Below are 19,134 nucleotides of genomic sequence, written 5' to 3'. Positions count from 1 at the left end.
CCAAACTTGTGGCAAAGGGGTTTACTCAAAATGAAGGAATTTGCTACAAAGAGACTTGCTCCAGTCGCGAAGCTCAACACAATCCGGGTCTTATTATTGTTAGCTGCAAATTTCTCATGGGAGCTACATCAGTTGGATGTGAAAAACGCTTTTCTAAATGGTGATCTACGTGAAGAGGTATTCATGGATCCTCCACCAGGTTATGGCTTTGATGGGAAAGTATGTAAACTGAGGAAAGCATTATATGGCCTTAAACAGTCTCCTCGGGCTTCGTTTGAGAGACTTTGTGGGGCCATGAAGAGAGTGGGATACACTCAAAGTGGTGAAGATCATACTTTGTTCATAAGGAAACAAAATAGCTGACTTACGGTACTAATCATCTATGTGGATGATATGGTGATTACAGGGGATTATCTGGAAGAGATAAAAAGATTAAAGGAGTTCTTGGTTTCTGAGTTTGAGATCAAAGACTTGGGCCATCTGAGATACTTCCTTGGAATTGAAGTTGCTAGGTCACAAGAGGGCATCTATATATGTCAGCGGAAGTATGTCCTTGACCTTCTAGGGGATACAGGTATGATGGGGTGTAGACCAGCAAATACTCCAATAGAACAGAACCATGGTCTACAGGAATCAGTTGGAGAGGACTACCTTGATAGAGAAAGATACCAAAAACTGGTAGGGAAGTTGATATATTTGTCTCTCACTCGACTAGATATTGCTTATGTTGTACATGTTGTCAGCCAATTCATGCACTCTCCAAAGATTCCTCATATGAGAGCAGTGGAAAGATTCTTAGGTACTTGAAGACTTGCCCAGGAAAAGGAATTCTGTTAAAAAAAACACAATAAAATTGAAATTGAAGCGTATATTGATGCAGATTGGGTTGGCTCTGTTGGAGATAGGAAATCTACTTCTGGGTATTGCACGTTTGTTGGAGGAAATCTGGTTACATGGCGAAGTAAAAAGCAAAATGTGGTTGCTAGATCAAGTGCAGAGGCTGAATATCGAGCTATGGCTGATGGTGTTGTTGAACTGTTGTGGCTTAGGACCCTTCTTGGTGAGCTCGGAATAAAGGTCGAGTGTCCTCTCAGGCTGTACTGTGACAACAAGGCTGCCATCAACATTGCAAATAACCCAGTGCAACATGATAGGATGAAGCACATTGGGATTGACCGGCACTTCGTTAGAGAAAGAATTGTCTCAAGAGAACTCTGCATTCCTCATACTCCTTCCGAGATGCAGATTGCAGATGTATTAACTAAAGGACTAGCTTCAATGAACTTCTCAAACTTACTTGGCAAGCTAAACGTGACTGACATCCATACTTAGCTTGAGGGGGAGTGTTGGTTCGGCTGTTTTTTAGTGTTTATGTTAGTCATATTTGTATCTTAAGTTCTTAGTTATTGGGCCTAAACTTGTTTAATGTTTTATTTGTTTTATTTGTCTAGGTGTCCCATCACTAATCAGGGGCATTCTAGTCCATTCATGTAATATTATTTATAATCATCTATATAAGATTGTAGGGCCGGCTGAAGAGTGCATGCCGCCTTTCTCAATTCTTCTTCTTCTTCTTCTTCTTCTTCTTCTTCTTCTTCTTCTTCTTCTTCTTCAGCTGATGTATTCCAGCAAACAGTTGAAACTTATTCCCAGAACTAAAATGTAGCCAAAGCTTATCAGTTAAGAAATCAGATAATTAATGCAAGGAAAGGAGATATACTTATTGCAGTGTTCTACACTATCCTAAAATCTCTTTGGCAAGAGATAGATCACTTAGAGACTATTGTTTGAGAGAGTTTTTGAGTTTTTAGCTAGACTTAACCATGAGTTCAACATTGCAAGACAGCACATTCTTTCTAAAGAAAATGTGACTCTTTCTTAGGCATATGCATTTGTGTTTGGAAAGGAGAGCAAAAGGAATGCTATGATGAGACAGTCCGGGATAGAACAATCAACTATGGTGAGCACTGTCAAACCAAAACCCAATGGAGATAAGGGGGACCTAGTGCGTGACTACTGTATGGAATCTAAGCATACCAAAGACACATGCTAGAAACTCCACCCACACCTTAAAGCAGCTCAACTCAGGAACAAGAAAGGTAATTCTAATATGGTGATGACTGGGGGGTCATCAGGATCACTCACTCTTGGAGTCTATTACAACAGTTGTAGTCAAGACTGAATTGGATAAGTATGGAAAATTTATAGGTAAGAAGGATGCAGCTAGTTCTAGTTCTTCATCAAGAAAACAGCAAAAAGTAGGGAGTTCAGGGGCTGGTCACTTTCTTTGGCACTTCTTCTGAGGGGGAGCATTAATGGGGTTATTTGCAAAGCCCCTATTTATTCCTCTTCCCATTCCTATTGAGTCCTCAGTTGAGTCACCTGTTCCTTCTGTTGTGTCTCCTCCTATTGAGTCTTCTTCACACATTCCTACTCATCCTCATACTTTTATCTCTCATCCCATTGTTCAAAGGTGGTATCAAAGACAATGACTCAGGCATGCGCAAGTTGTTTCCACACCTTCAGCTGAGTCTCTGGCACCACCCATCACTAACCAAATAATAGGCCTGCCCTCTTCTTAGCCTTTGTTTCTACACAAGCCATCCCTAAATCTGTCTCTGAAGCCTTATCTAAACCAAAATGGAGGGATTCTATGATGACTAAAATAGACACATTGAATAAGAACATTACCTGGAAAATTGCAGATTTACCCAAGGGGAAGGAACTTGTTTGTTGTAAATGGGTATTTACTGTTAAGTACCATGTTGATGATACTATTGAGAGGTTTAAAGCACCTTTGGTTGCTAAAGGTTACATGCAAATGTATGGTATTGATTACTTGGAGATCTTTGCTCCTAAGGCTAAAATGACATCAGTTCGAGTTCTCCTATCCTTGTCTGCTAGTCTCATCTAGTCACTTTATCAATTTGGTGTCAAAAATGCCTTCTTAAATGGAGATCTGCATGAAGAGGTTTATATGTCTTTGCCTCCAGAAGTGTATGGGAGAAAAATGCAAGGGGAGGTGTACAAATTGAAAAAGTCCCTTTATGGTCTCAAATAGTCTCCTAGAGCTTGGTTTGAGAGATTATGGGCTGCTCTTGTTACCTTTGGATACACACAAACTCAGTCTAACCATACCCTCTTTGTCAAGAAGAGAGCCTCTTTGGTGGCATTTCTTCTTGTTTATGTGGATGATATTGTAGTTACTAGTGATGATGCACATGAAGTTCTTATCCTCAAGAAGTTTCTAACACTGAGTTTGAAATCAAAGATTTGGGGATTCAAAAGGCAAAAGGAATTGAACATCCAAAAATGTTCAATTAAAGGAGATTCTAAGTTTGTGATTAATTGGCTCCAAAAGGATGAGGATGGATGGTGGTGCTACATCTATGAAAAAAGGAAGGTGATGAGGTTATTACACATGATAGAGGTCACATTCAATTGGGTGACAAGAGAACCCAATGCATTTGTTGACACACTAGCTAAACAAGGGGTGGGAAGGAACAATTTGTTTTGGGTTATGTTGTAACTTGATATTTCCTTGGGGAGCCTTTTCGTTGTACTTAATTGTTCTTTGTTAATGAAATTGCTTTTGTTATTGATAAAAAAATCAAAGATTTGGGGGAGCTCAGATATTTTCTTGCCAAGACTAGCAAATTTAGTGCTAAGCCTACTTCTACACCTATAGACTTAAATCACAAGCTTCCAGTCATTGATGGTGAATTGTTCGTTGATAGGGGGATGTTCCAAAGATTGCTCATTTTCTTGGGAAGTTATTGTATCTCTGTATGACTTGGCTGGATATTTCCTATGCAGTGAGTGTCATTAGTCAATTCATGCATTCTCCTAAAGACACCCATATGGCAGCCACTGAGAAGGTCTTGTGTTACCTGAAGAGTACTCTAGGGAAGGGCATTCTTTTTGCTAAGCATGGACATATGAAACTGGAGGCATATATAGATGCTGACTAGGTTGAATGTATTGATGACGGGAGATCTATTTCGGGTGAAAGCTATCAGGGAATAAAAGGGGTATCAAGTGGGTTGGGCCCATTAACAAGTAAAAGGGGTGGAGCAAGTGACAATTTAAAAGGTCACGTACCAGATGCTAAGGAAGGTCTTGTGCGTTATAATGGGCCAGATTTCTCAAGTAAAAATAAAGGTAAGGCTCATGACTACGTAGGAGTCTCTAAAGGACTGATGGTGGACACTAACTATGGTCCATCATCATCCCTCCCACAAAGCTCGACAGAAAGCAAGAATACCAAGCGGGAAGCTTTGCTTAGTTGGAAGCCTATGGAGTCTAACAAGAAGGGTTCTTCTGAAAAAAGGAATCCTAGGAACAAGAAGATTTCGCAGATGATGATTTTGGAGATTTTGAAAGTGTTTTTTCACTAAACGATGAAGAGACCAAGTTAGGGGATCTTGAAACATCGAGTATTGGAAAAATCTGCCTGGACAGAAATCCAGATTTTCAAGAGAGTTTTGATGCTGAACTTTTGTTCCTGGAGGAAGAAAACAACATCACATCAAAAAACTTAACTCTACTACTACTACCCTCTGAAGTCATTCTAGGGGCAAATAGGGAAGAAATAGGCTCTAGTGGCAGAGGTAACAGTCAATGCCCATCTACACCCAATCTTATTTCAGGAACTCAACATACGCGGGGTATTCCATTTGTGGTTTCTAGCTGCCTTCCTGTACAAAGGGAAGTTACACTAGAGATGGATATTTGTTCTAACAAGGGTCAAGCGATCTCTCTACAGCTGATTAAACCTAACCCTGCTCCCTCGGAATTTGGTAATTCTAGGTCGAGTGCCAATCCAGTTGCTCTAGCTCCAGAGTCCAGCATTGAACCTCTCTCTCCAGGTATGCCTGTCATTTGTTTTAAGGCTACTGATGAGTTTATTATGCCTATAACAGATACTATCCAGCCCCAACAAGTTTCAATAGCTGGCCAAGGGGGACTTCTGAGAGAAACAGAGAGTGGAGATGAAGAGAAAGTTGAGAAGGCTTTTCATAAGGAACAAGGGGAAATAATTTGGAACATGGTGTGTGAATCCTTTGAGGAGCTTGTAGGTAAGGAGGGAGGGATTACAACAAATCATGGGGAATTTGGGAAGCAAGACAATATTCAGCTTGAAAGAAATTTAAGTGGGGAGATTGGAGACAATAAGGGGGAACCGGTAGTGGAAGTGGCAAGGGAGATGGTTTGAGAATCTAAAAGAATTTTTTTTTATCAATAATAATGAATTTTATTAACGACTGAGAAATTCAGGATTATAAGGAAGGGTGCTAAAAAATCTTAACTCCCTACTATCCAACGTACACCCAAACCATGAAGCAATTACAAAACAGCCCAAAAGATAGAGTTTCTATTCACCCCCTGCCTAGCTAGCCCATCTGCCAATTCATTTGCACTTCTTTTTATCCATGTCCTTAGTGAGCCACTTGAACTTCCTCTTTTCATTGCTGTATTTCCGAAGCATAGAGCTGTCCTCTTTTAGTCAATTCACCACAATTTCAGAATCACCTTCTATGATCAATTTTTTAATATGCATTTCCTTGACCCTTTGCATCCCTTCAAGAGCTCCTAAAATCTCAGCCCTCAGGGAATCACCCACCCCAATTGGACCAGAAAGCATAGCTAACAGATTCCCTTTTTCGTCTCTTATCACTCCCCCTATTCTGAAGGGCCTTGGATCCATGCTGCTGCCATCAAAGTTCAGTTTGGTAAACCCATGAGGTGGAGGTGTCCAGCAAGAACTTGAAATCTTCTTAATTGGAATTGAATCTGCAATCTCCTTCCAATGTCTTTTCATCTCATCAACTAAGAACACTGTAAACAATTCCAAAGTTTTCAACTATCACCCTTATGTGGATAGTCTCCAAGATTACTTCCAAGCTTCTCTCCTTATCTGAGAATGCCCTTGAGTTTCTCTCCTCCCAAACAGTCCAACATACCGCAGTCCTTACACATCTCCACATGATCTTGGCCCTTTTGGTTTGCCAATTAGGCATGAAAGTGAATAAGCTTTGCTCATTCAAAGGGGGAGTCCACCTGCACCCAAACAAAGAAGTAAACCATTCCCAAATAACTTTAACAAACTGACAAGAAATTAGTAAATTATATCAAGACTCACCATTAGATTTGCAACGGACACACCAATGAGGGGACAAACAACTATTGGGTCTTTTTCTTTGAAGTAGATCCCCTGTATTAACTCTTTCCAAAATGGCTTTCCAACAAAAACTCCCAACCTTTGGAGGTATAGGTTGACACCACACTTCTTTAACAGGGAATGACAGTCCAACAAGAGGAGGTAAAAGGGCCTTAAAGGAAGAGGCACAAGTGTAAGCACCTGAGGGAGTGAGTGTCCAAATTCTATTGTCCGTCTTTGATGGCTCCAAGAAATCCCTTCAAGAGAGGATAATAAGGCTGAGATACAATCTAACTCTGTATCCCTGATATCCCTTCTCAAACCCAGATTCCAGCTGAAACTGGAGGGTGAGTTAGAAGGTACAAGGAAAGGGGAAACTGGTTCATTTTTAAGGGTAGAGATAGCAAAGATGCCTAGAAATTGGTCTTTCAAAGAGAAATCCCCAACCCAAACATGTTCCCAAAAATTAATAAGATTACCTGAGTAAAAATCATACCTGATCCATGGGGAGAACAAGGGCAATATAGTTTGAATAGCTTTCCATGGAGATGCTCTAGTAGTCCATGTTGAGATCCCAAAGTCCCATCCATTGTCTGCCAACCCATGATTACTTCCCACAATCTTTCTTTCTCCACAGCCATTTCCCTAGTAATGTTAAGTTCCTAATCCTTATTTTCCCAATTCCCAAGCCCCCCCTCCTTGCTCCTACATACCACCTCCCGCCTAATCCTATGATCCTTTTTCTCCTCCCCCAGCTCCCAAAGAAAGTCTCTCATTAGTTTTTCCAGCCTGCTAGCCACCTTAGCCGGAATCTTTAAGACTGACAAAAAATAGACAAGAAGGTTAGCAAGAGTAGACCTAATCAAAGTGATTCTCCCTCCAAGAGACAAAAAAGGGGATAGTGGGTCTCCTTGTCTAATCCCTCTCAAGGCTGGAAAATAGTCCACCACTATCCCATTCACCAGAATGGAATAATGACAATCCCTAATGCAGCCCATTACCCATTTGCACCAAGTTTCTCCAAACCCAAAATTAATCATCACCTCTAGTAGGAAGGACCAATCAACCAAGTCATAAGCCTTTTCTAAATCTAGTTTGCAGACCACCCCTCTTCTCCTTGATCTCTTAAAGTCCTCTAGACTCTCATTTGCTACAAGTATCTAATCTGTTATCTACCTCCCCTTCACAAAAGCTCCTTGATTATTTGATATGATTACTGGGAGCACCTTCCTAATTCTCAAAGGCAGCACCTTAGTGATGATCTTATAAAGGCTATTAACTAGACTAATCGGCCTGTAACTCTTCGGGTGACTTGCATCACTTTTCTTGGGTATCAATGCAATGAAAGTGGAGTTTAGCCCAAGGTTAATCACTCCTCTGGTATGGAACTCATCAAATACCAACCTTAAATCTTCTTTCAGTATCTCCCAACAATCCTAATAAAAAGCCATTGTAAAATCATCTGGGCCCGGTGCCTTTGATCTACCCATTGAACAAAATTGCCCCTTTTACCTCTTCCAAATCAAATTTCTTTTCCAACCATTCCCTATCTTCCCTCTTAAGTGTTGGCCATTCCAAACCTTCAAGCCACACCATGTTATTTAGGGGCCTTCTAAAGATAGATCTAAAGTGTCTACAAACACCTGAAATTTCTCTTTGACTGGTGACTATCACCCCTTCAATCTCTAGATTAGAGATAGTGTTTTTTCTCCTTCTGCCACTTTCCAAAGCATGAAAAAACTTAGTATTCCTGTCCCCCTCTTTCAGCCACTTACATCTTGACTTCTACCTCCAACTTATTTCCTCCTGGAGTACATAATCCTCTAACTATTTATGCAAAAGAAATTAATAATACGATAGTTTATTCCAATAAGAAAGGGGAAAATAAGGGCATAGAAAGAAAAAAAATGACAGAAGTAGAGAAATTAAAGTCTGATGTAGCAGGTAGGGGTGAGCATAGTTCGGTTGAAACCGAATAACAGAACTAAAATTCCGGTTTCAGTTTGGTCACTTCAGTTAGTTCGAGTAAATGGTTCAGTTCAGTTTTTAATTACGGTTTTGTTAATATCGGGTTTCAGTTTTGGTTGTGATATTTAGAGGTTCGATTAACTAAAATAACCAAACATCTAGGGGGGTAAATGAGTAATAATGCAAGCCATTAGGCCAAAACCCTTGACATGTCTCCCTCTCACTTTTTGTTTTTGCTTCATCTTCTCTTCGGTCTTCACCGTCTTCCTCTTCCATGAAAGACTGACACTGGAACACAATGATATACTAATATTCCGACCATCGAACGTTGATTATCCAATGGATTATTAGCAAGCTCCGGCAACAGCGATTCTACAACTCAAGTACAATAATTTTTTCTTTTCTGTTCTTTTCCCCCTTTTATTCTTCATTAACCAGTCCCCTTTTATTCTTCATTAACCAGTCCCCTTTTATTCTTCACTAACCAGATTGCTGATTCCAATCTGGTTCAGTTTAGTTCTCATTTTTTTTCTTTTTCCCCTTTGCTACCTACCTCAGTTGCAACGGTGACTAGTGAGCTAGCTATTCAATGAATCGCCCGACACCAGTGAGTTTGAAGCAACTGGCAGGACATGGTGGATTATTAAATCCATCTAAATGGACTTTCGGTTTTAACCAAATCAACTGAAATAACCGGGAAAAAAATCGATTCGATTTGGTCAGTTTAGGCAAAGTTCGGTTTCGGTTCGGTTTTCCAATATAGTATATTGATTTTAAGAAATTCAGTTTGTTCGATTTGGTTTTTAACCAAACAAACCGAATGCACACTCCTAGTAGTGGGGGACTTAAGAGTTTAGTGCAAGGGCGGAGAGAAGGAAGGGATCAAAATAAAAGGTGGGTAATTTGGGGTAATTTTGCAAAAATTGTCATGAAGATAATAAGTTGGAATGTTAGAGGATTGGGGAGTGCCAAGAAAAGGTGAGTAATAAAAGACTTGCTAAGAAAGGAAAGTCCAGACATTGTGTTGTTACAATAAACAAAAGTGGTAGATATGGACAGAAGATAGTTGAGAAGTGTTTGGTGCACTAGAGGAATAGAATGGTCCTTTTTGCCTTCGTGGGGAGCATCTAGGGGTCTAGTAACTATGTCTATGTGGAAGAATGAGGTGGTGGAGTCTTTGGAATAATTAATTGGTCAATTCTCAATTTCTCTAAAGTTTAGGAATATGGAAGATGGATTCGTGTGGGTTTTGTCGAATGTATATGGTCCTAACAGACATAGATAGAGAGGTGAAATGTGGGAAGAGTTATATGATGTTAGAGGTCTGTAGGATGGACCTTGGTATCTAGTGGGAGACTTTAATGTAGTTAGATTTACAAATGAGACAAATAATCCCAATCAGATGGCCTCTACCAGTATGAGGAAGTTCAATGAGTTTATTGAAGACTATGCGCTAAAAGAGATTCCTCTCCAACAAACTCTATTTACATGGTCAAATTCACAAGTACCCCCCCATTTGTTCTAAATTGGATAGATTTATCTTCAATCCTGAGTGGGAAGAGCATTGGATAGGGTCGATTGCTAAGGCCTTGCCAAGAGTCACTTCAGATCATTGCCCAATTAGTATTGCAACCAAGGATTTTCTCAATGGCCCCAAACCGTTCAGATTTGAATATATGTGGCTTACTCACCCAGACTTTGTGCACAAGGTGGCTGAATGGTGGAATGAGGAAATTGGGGATGTCAGTTGGAAAGGAGTTAAATTCCACAGGAAAATACGAAGGCTTAAATGCAAATTAAAAGAGTGGAATAAAGATCATTTTGGAAGAATAGAGGAGAGAAAACTAAGAGTGGTATCCCAAATTGAGCAACTAGATGATAAGGAAGGCCAAGGAGTGTTAAGAGAGGAGGATAGGATCTTGCATCAGGCTTTAAAGAAGGAGTTAGAAGAGATTTTGCTTAGGAAGGAAATTTTATTGGAGGCAGAAATTGAGGCATCAATGGATTAAGGAGGGGGATGGCAACACTAAGTTTTTTCATCATTAGCCAATAAGAAGAAAGGACCTTGTGGAGAAATTAGAAGTGAATGGTGAAATTTTGGTCAACCAAGAAGAGATCACCCATGGTTTTGTGGATCACTTCAAAGCAATATATAAAAGGTCGAACAATGTTGGGTTTAGGGTGGAAGGACTAGAATGGCCAAGACTGGACATTGAAATGGCAATAATTTTGGAAAGAAACATTGGTTTGGAAAAAATAAAGGGAGTTGCCTTATCATTGGATAGATCTAAAGCTCCAAGTCCAGATGGTTTCACAATGGCATTCTTTCAGGATTGTTGGGAGATGATTGAAGTGGATTTATGGGCAATTTATATGGAGTTTGTTGAGGAACACTTTAGTACGAGTATTAACTCCACTTTCTTAGTCTTGATACCTAAAAAGAGAGATGCCATCCAACCAAAAGACTTCAAACCCATCAGCCTAGTGACAAGCATCTATATGATAATGGCTAAAGTATTGTCACTAAGGTTAAAATTAGTCTTACTACCCAACCTGATAAGTCAATCCCAAGGAGCTTTTATTCAAGGAAGACAAATTACTAACCAATTCCTAGTAGCTAATAAATGTGTGGAGGATTTTAAGAGAATGGGGGAAAAAGGCTTTGTATGTAAACTGGACTTGGAGAAAGCCTATGATATGGTTGATTGGTCGTTACTCATAGAAATTCTGAGGTGTTGTGGATTTGGAGAGAGATGATGTAGATGGATTAAAGGTTGCTTGAAGACTTGCCATTATTCAATGCTAGTTAATGGGAGATTTTTTTTCCGGCCACCAGAGGGTTGCAACAAGGGGATCCTCTTTCTCCTTTCTTATTTACCTTGACAGCCAAGGTGTTCAACATGCTTATCTTGAGAGCTGATAAGTTGGATCTTTTTAGAGGGTGGAGGGTGGGTAAAGAGAATATTGTGGTCACTCGCCTATAGTTTGCAGATGATACAATAATATTTTGTGAGTGGGAAGCCACATAAGGCTTGGAACTGAGAAGGGTGATAAAATTGTTTGAGGTTATCTCTAAGATGAAAGTCAATTTTGATAAGTTGCATGGTGGGTTTAAATTTGGAGGAGTTGTTGGAAGTAGCGGATGCTCTAGGGTGTCCCATCTCTAATTGGCCTTTGAAGTACCTAGGCATGCTCTTAGGAGATCTAAGGAAGAAAAATATGGCATTGCTAGGTAAGTGGTTGTAGAGGTGGCCTCTTTAGAGAAAGATGCTCTGGCATAAGGTTATAGGATGTATCCATGGTCGTGTAGATAATGGTTGGGATGCTGGTGTATCTCAACGGGCCACCTTGAACTCTCCATGGAAGGCTATAATTGAGGTTCTCCCCCATTTTTTGAGCCTCATCAGGTATGACATCTGCTCTGTGATAAGGTTCTTTTCTGGGAAGACATCTGGATTGGTAACTCTGCCCTAAAGGACCAATTTCCTTCATTGTACTCTATTTCTCTCTTTAAAAATGAACCCATTCAAAGCTTAGTGTCCCTTTCTCATTCTTTGGGTTTTAATTGGAACTTGGGTTTTAGGAGAGACTTGAGGGATTCAGAGATTGATTGTGTGGACCCTTCTAAACCTTATACGCATGTTTGGACCCCCAACTCTTTGGGTTCTTTCTCTTGTGCCTCCTTCTTCTCTTCCCTGTGTTCTATTTCTAACCCCCGGTTGTCTTTTTGTAAGGAAATTTGGTCTAGACCAATTCCTCCCAAAGTGAGGGCTTTTTTGTTGGGAAGTGTCTCTTGGAAAGTTAAACACCTTGGATTGCTCCTTTGCTACAGCTTTATGGAATTGGAGTTTTATGTTGTTTGAGTGTAGGTGGAACCTGCCATCTGATATTATCTTGCTGTTTAGTCCATCTATCTTTGAATGGCACACAAAGAGAGGGAGAATCATGTGGAAGTGCATAAGAGCAGCTTTGTTGTGAACAGTTTGGGAAGAAAGGAACACCAGAATTTTTTGTGTAAAAGGAGTTTTTCGGAAGTTAAAGAATGTATTCTCACAAGGGCAATTCAATGGCTGAAAACTCTAAGTCTCTTTGATGCATACTCATTTGATGACCTATGGAGAAGCTAGTTAGCAGTGGCTAATACTTCTACCAAGAAGGACAGACATGTGGTTGAATGGATGCCACCAGGGGAGGAGTTTATTAAGCTGAACTTTGATGGAAGTAGTCGAGGTAATCCAGGACCTTCAGGCATAGGAGAAGTTCTAAAAAACAAAGACAGTAGCATTATATCTTTGTACTCAGGTCCTGCGGGTGTGGGAGACTCTTTAAGGGCCGAATTACTTGCTGTTGTACAAGGAATCCAGCTCGCAAATCAGCTAGGCATAGAGCATCTGATTATTGAAGGGGACTCCTAGGTGATAGTGGGTTGGTTAAAGGATCCGGACTGGTTTTAGAGATCTTCTCAAAAAGGTTAAATGGCTAACAAGGAATATGACAATCAGAGTTTAGTGGGTAGGCAGATCAGCAAACTCAATGGATGATTCACTTGCAAAACAGGGGGTTCTTCGGGCTACTTTATTTTGAGCTTTTGTGTAATTTCTTTTGTACTTATAATTCTATAACTAGTCATAAAGGAAAGGTCGCACCTCATGCCTTTCCATGGGTTGCATGTAACTCTTATTTGCTGCTATAATAAAATCTTACTAATTTATCAAAAAAAAAAAAAAGAAAAGTTAAACACCTTGGACAACTTGCAAAAGAGAAGACCTGGAGTTAGCATTTCCCCGAACTAGTGTGTTCTCTGCAAAACTAATGGAGAAAGTTGTTACCACTTACTAATCTCCTGCCCTTTTGTTATAGGCATCTGGGAAAAGATTTTTGGTATTTTTGGTTGCACATGGATTGAGCCTTCACAGGTTCGTAGCCTATTTGACATTACAACTTTCGGATGGCCTAAGAGGAGAGGAAAGATTATGTAGCAATGTGTTAGGGCAGCTCTAGTGTGGACACTTTGGGAGGAAAGAAATGCTGGAACATTCAATGGTAAGGAGAGAGATGAGGTTGCGGTTAGGAAATGTCTACTCAACAGGGCTATAAATTAGATTAAAGCCTCCAACTTCTTTTCACATTACTCCTTTGATGACTTATGGCAGAATTGGGGACTGATTGCAAAAGGCTCAACTGTCAAGAAGAAGCCTATGAAAGAGTGGGGGGGCCCTAAAGAAGGATTTATCAAGTTGAACTTTGACGGATGCAGCTTAGGCAATCCGGGTCCCTCTGGTGTTGGGGGTGAACAGAAATGTATATGGTCACATTTTAGCTTATTCTCAGGTCCCATTGGAATAGGGAATGTTGTGAATGTGGAAATCCTTGTAGTCTTCCAAGGAGTGGAGCTTGCTAGAGATTTGAGCTTTGGCAGATTACTAGTTGAAGGTGACTCTAAACTGGTAATTGGGTGGCTAAGGGAACCAGAGAAAGCGCCTTAGTCATTTAGGGGGGCTTTGCGAAGAGTTAAATGGCTAACCACAAGCATTGAAGTAAGGCTTCATTGGGAAAGAAGATCGGCCAATGGTGTGGCAGATTGTTTAGCTAAGCAAGGGGTACACAAGAATCAGTTATTTTGGGTACAGTTGTAATATGCTTTTTACTCATTGAGATTGCAGCTCGCACCTCTGTGGTTGAAGTTTCCACCTTGTACCTTTATCTTGTTATTCTTTAATTTCAATAAAATTTCATATCTTATCAAAAAAATATCTACCTCGGGTTGCTGTGCTATGGTGGAAAGGAACATTGTTTCATGGAGGAGTAAGAATCACTCTATGGTGGCTAGATCTTCTGATGAGACAGAGTACATGGAAATGGCCCATGGCGTTTCAGAGTTGTTCTTACAAAGGGAGTTCCAAAAGGAGAGAGGATTGATCAAACTCTCTTCTCCTTCTCCCTTCTTCTCTCATCTTCTTCTTCTTCCTCTTCTGATGTCTCTTATTTCTTTTTTATTTTTCTTTCTAATTTCATATCATATTGTTATTTTTATTGAACTGATCCACATCTTATACTTTTTGTGAAAAGGAGAGGATCACTTGTATCAGTACCGATTGTATATGTTGATGATCCTATGGTTATAGGAAATTAGTTAGGCTCCATTTGGAAGGAGTACAAATACAAATATGTAAAGCACAAAACCTTATATTTTGTATTATTTTGTATAGATTTGTACTGTACATATTTGTATTTGTACTCCTTCCAAACTAAGCCTTAAGTGAGATTAATGCATTAAAGAAGTCATTACAGTAGGAATTTGAAATCAAGGATCTAGGTGAGCTAAAGTATTTTCTGGGCATTGAGGATGCAAGATCCAAACATTGGATATTTATCTCTCAGAGGAAGTATGTATTGGATTTACTACAGGAAACTAGGAAGCTTGGACTCAAACCAGCCAATACTCCTATTGATCATAACCACAAAATTAATGCCTCAGATGGTGAGTTAGTAAAGGATGTAGGGAGGTATCAAAGGTTGGTGGGCCACCTACTATATTTGTGCATGACCCATCAAGATATCTCTTATGTTGTTAGTATTGTGAGTCAATATATGCATGCTCCTCGAGTTTAGCACCAAGTGGCTATTGATAGGATTCTTGCATACCTAAAACAACATTCCAATAGGGGAATTTTGTTTATTGATCATAGACACTTGATATTGGAGGCCTGTCCATATACAGATGCAGATTGGGTAGGGTGCCTAGATGACAGGAGATTAGGGGTGTTCACATTAAATGTCAAATCGACCAAACCGGCCCGACCCAACCTGAGTTGGTCGGTTTTTCAAAATCGTTGGTCGTTTCGGTTTGTATGAAAAAATAAACCAACAACTCGGTTCAGTTTTGGTTTTCATGTATGAAAACCAAAGCCAAACCAAACCGAACCGATCCTATATTTTTAAGTAATTATTAATTAGTCCCTACCCTATATGTTAAATGTTGATATATTTTATTTGTGTTTTGTTTGAACTTTAAAAAAAATGGTTATTTTTATGATAAAAACTAAAAACACAAAACCAATACAAATATAATACAATGGTATAATATTTAATTCAGTTTTGTATAAATTCAAATATATTTTGACAAAAAATCAATTTTGCATAAAAAATTAATTGATTTAAATATATATATATATATATATATATTTTGGTTTTGCATAAAAACTAAAAAGAAATAAACTTAAATATAAATAGATATTTAGATATAGATATTTTAGTTTAAAATACATATAAAAACCGACTAAACTGATAAACCGACCCTTCATGTTTGGGTCGGTTTTTCTTCAGGGTCAGTCGTTTCGGTTTAGTCAATGAGTAAACCGACTAGGTCAGGTCGGTTGAAAAAAATGACTCAAACCAACCCAACCCGACCCGTGAACACCCTTATAGGAGATCTTCATCAGGAGTTTACACCTTTATAGGAGGTAATATGGTCTCATGGAAAAGTAAAAAGCAATCAATTATGGCTAGATCAAGTGCAAAAGCAAAGTACAAATCTATGGCACGTGGTGTCCTAGAACTTCTTTGGATTAGGTCCTTGTTAAATGAACTTAGGATTGTTGTTAAGGAACCTATGATGTTGTATTGTGATAGTCAAGCCACAATCAACATTGCCCATAATCCAGTTCAACATGATAGGACAAATCATATCGAGGTTGATAGACACTTCATAAAGGATAGGGTAACAACTGGAGAAGTCTACCTACCGTATGTCTCTTTTGACTCATAGTTGGATGATGTCTTTATCAAGGGAGTTACAAGGAGCAAGCTTGAACATGACCTACACAAGTTAGGAATGTGTGACATTTACTCCCAACTTGAGAGGGAGTGTTGAGGATTTCTTGTTAATCACTTAATTGTTTATTTTTGTTTAGTTAGCATGTTGGGACCACAGCCCTTTAGTTAGGAGCACTTTTAAGTAGTAGTTTGTTTTTATTTGTAAGTTGTTAGTAGTAAACACCCCATCAAGGGTATATTGGACATTGTACATGTTGTTTCTTTAAGTATAAAAGCTAATGAGAGGGACAGCCAATATGATTGGCTCCTCTTCTCTTTCTCCCCTCTTTCTCTTCTTTCTCTCTCACAAATCTTCTCCTTCCTTCTCTTCCTTTTCTTACAATTTTTACATCTTCAGAGTTCTGCTGTAATTAAGCATCCAATATTGAATCTCCTAGTTCCCCTGTCCAAACAATAGCATTTTAAGACAATTTCAGCCACTATAGCTCCCTTGAAAACAATAGAGTAGGTCTGATAGAGAGCAATTTCTTTTTCGATAAGTAACGCTGACTTGACTAGCAGAGAGCAATTCCAATCTTACGTAAACATTAAATCATGAAATGGATCTAAAATATGTGAATATGATCACTACTCCAAATATCTAATAGACCAGTAAATAACACCCATCAAATTCAGCTTGATGATGTTCCCAGTGTAGTGTACCTACCCCTGCTGTTTCACCAATCTATGAGGATCAGATGTTATCACAGCACCCCATATCTAAGCATCACATCAACTGTAATGCCACCTCCATGGTCTGTACCTAATGAATAGCTAGAATGCTTTGAGGAGTCATTTTATTGTAATAAAATGTTCTAAATTAGTTCCCTCCCAGATTGCCCGAAGAAAGTCATGTGGCATCAATTGCAATGCCATCTCCAGGGTCTGCACCCAATAAATAACTAGAATGGTGATAGTCTCCTTTCTACAAGCTTTGCAGAGTCTTCTTATTGTAACAAAATGTTCTAACCTCCCTGGTCTTCCCAAAAGAATAACATGGATTAATGCTCTCCACATTAACCTCTGCACTGTTCTATACTCCAAAAGGGTGACTAATAGAACCAGTCCCATATCATGCAATGGGTTTCACTATTTCAAAAATCCATACAAGACAAAGTGCATTAGACTGGACAAACAGATTAATAATGTTGATCAAACTCTCAAAATCAACTAAAACTTTTTAGAGAACTATACAATACCTTCTAGAATTTTAAGATCATCAATTTTCTTAAGTATTGTACCCAGATCCATTGTTTCATTGATCTCCAGTAATGAAAGAGATCAAGAGCTAGGGAATTTGGACATTTTTTACTTCTCAACTGTTGAACAATATGATTGCATAAATTTTCTTCAAGTTTTATAGTTTCCAGAAAGCTCCAGGGTGCTCTTGAATAAAGAATGTGGTGACAAACACCTGTTCCTTGTCATGCAGCATTTAGTGAGATTTGGGTGTTACTCATTTGGTCATTGCTATTGTTTTAGCAGCCTCCTTCAAGAAACATGTTCAGCTTATTTGAAATTGAGCAGAGCTTGGTATGCCTGGACTGCTCAGGGAGGTTTTCCCCTTTGCTCCCCATTGGATAATCAGAAGGTTTGCAGTGAGTTCTTCTAGTGTAGGTTATGGCCGATAAGTTGGTATACTAAGAAATAGCGTTGCAGTAGCTTCCAATTCAAGAACTTCAGGAGGGTAAGAGATTTAAATTCTTTAAAATGATTAGGTGCAATTTCAAAAAGAAGTCAAAAGACAGTAACACGACGTAGATATTTGGAAAAAAAAATATGGGCTTATGGGCAGGACTATAAACACCACTTCAAAACTATCCCTTTTAAGAACCTTATTTTCAATAACTTCAGGGTTGAAGAACGATGATTGGAGGGAGAATGATGTTTGTATAGATTGCAGGCAAAACACACATTGTGTCAAGCAAGATATTGGCAAAAGCGCGCCATTATAAGGAAATTCGCATTAAGAATCATGTTACAAGTGAAAAAACGAAAGCTATTGAAATTATGAAAGCACTTGCCCTTCACTTACAGTGGAAAGCTGAGGGGGCGGGGGAGGGTAGAGCGCGTTATTGGGAGGAGGGTATTGATCGAGCACGGAAGGTAAGTACATGACCCCTGTTCCATGGTATCCTTTGTTACCATCGAGCGTTGAGATCTCTGGACCGATCCCGCAAACGACAAAGTACTCGAAGATCCGAGTCATCGCTTGTCTCCTCTACCAGCAATTAACTAATAAAGCAGCTACCTCTGATCTTCTGCTCTCCTCAATCTCTACCTGTACCTTCCATCCAATGTTGTGAGATCTGCCCCAACCCGATTTTTTTTTTTTTTTTCCTCTACTGTTCTCCTTCGATAATTCTACTTTGCGATCGAGAGACTAATGAAGAGATCCAGTTGGCATACATTGAAAGGGCGGGAGATGGCGAAAGGAGAAGAAACAATAATAATTACATGTGATTTGGTTTTTTAACAGGCTCCGGAGAGGGGAATGTTGATTTGCCGGTCATTTTCTTTCTTCTCAATTTCCGTGAATGTCTTGAAGGAAAAAAAATAAAAATAAAAAATTGCTATTTAACAGGCTTGGTCATTTTCTTTCTTAATTTCGGACTGTGTTTGGTTTGAAGGAAAAAGTAGGGAAAGGAAGGAAAATGCAGGGAAATTTATATTGTAAAGATTTCCCTACATTTCTCTTCCTTTCCCTACTTTTTCCTTCAAACCAAACATATCCTTAATGTATTACAAAGAAAAAAATAAAAAGTAAAAATAAAATGGATATTTGGCTTTTAAAATTTGAGGGGCCAATTTATCCCTCAAACTAAGATGGTGTTTTGAAGCGTAGGCATTTATTGGAACTGATTTTTAAGAAAAAACGTCCATGCTTCCAAGATCCATTTTTCACAAAAAAAAAAAAAAAAAATCTTTAATTTTGTTTGGGAGTGTTTCTGCCTAGTGGTGTAAACGGTATTCAAGTATCTGATTTTGAATACGAAATCCGATGTAAACGAATCAAATTCATATTATTCGATTAATTTAATGGTCAAATTAGAATTAAGTTTTAATACTGATTAATTTATCAAATCGAACTCGAATATAGGTTGATTCAATTCGATAAATATTCAAATTTGATTAAATATAAATATAATATATATTATAATATAATATATATGTAAATATATTGTAATATA

At 38.9% G+C, this 19,134-nt stretch overlaps 1 protein-coding gene across 1 annotated transcript in view; it reads right to left on the bottom strand.

Moving 5' to 3' along the window:
* Positions 1 to 18,491, bottom strand: part of SCD1 (stomatal cytokinesis defective / SCD1 protein (SCD1)) — a 132,458-nt gene extending 113,967 nt beyond the window's left edge. The window contains exon 1 of the mRNA XM_088941489.1: positions 17,979 to 18,491. Coding sequence (XP_088797615.1) covers positions 17,979 to 18,152 — 174 coding nt within the window. The 5' untranslated portion in view covers positions 18,153 to 18,491. The remainder of the gene's footprint in view (positions 1 to 17,978) is intronic.
* Positions 18,492 to 19,134: the final 643 nt, after the last annotated feature.

The sequence above is a fragment of the Nelumbo lutea genome, chromosome 4 (assembly GCF_056320005.1).
Source record: "Nelumbo lutea isolate HS-2025 chromosome 4, American lotus-T2T, whole genome shotgun sequence".
Taxonomy (NCBI): domain Eukaryota; kingdom Viridiplantae; phylum Streptophyta; class Magnoliopsida; order Proteales; family Nelumbonaceae; genus Nelumbo; species Nelumbo lutea.
Note: the sequence above shows the minus strand (reverse complement) of the source record. Positions and strands in the feature narration are given on the sequence as shown.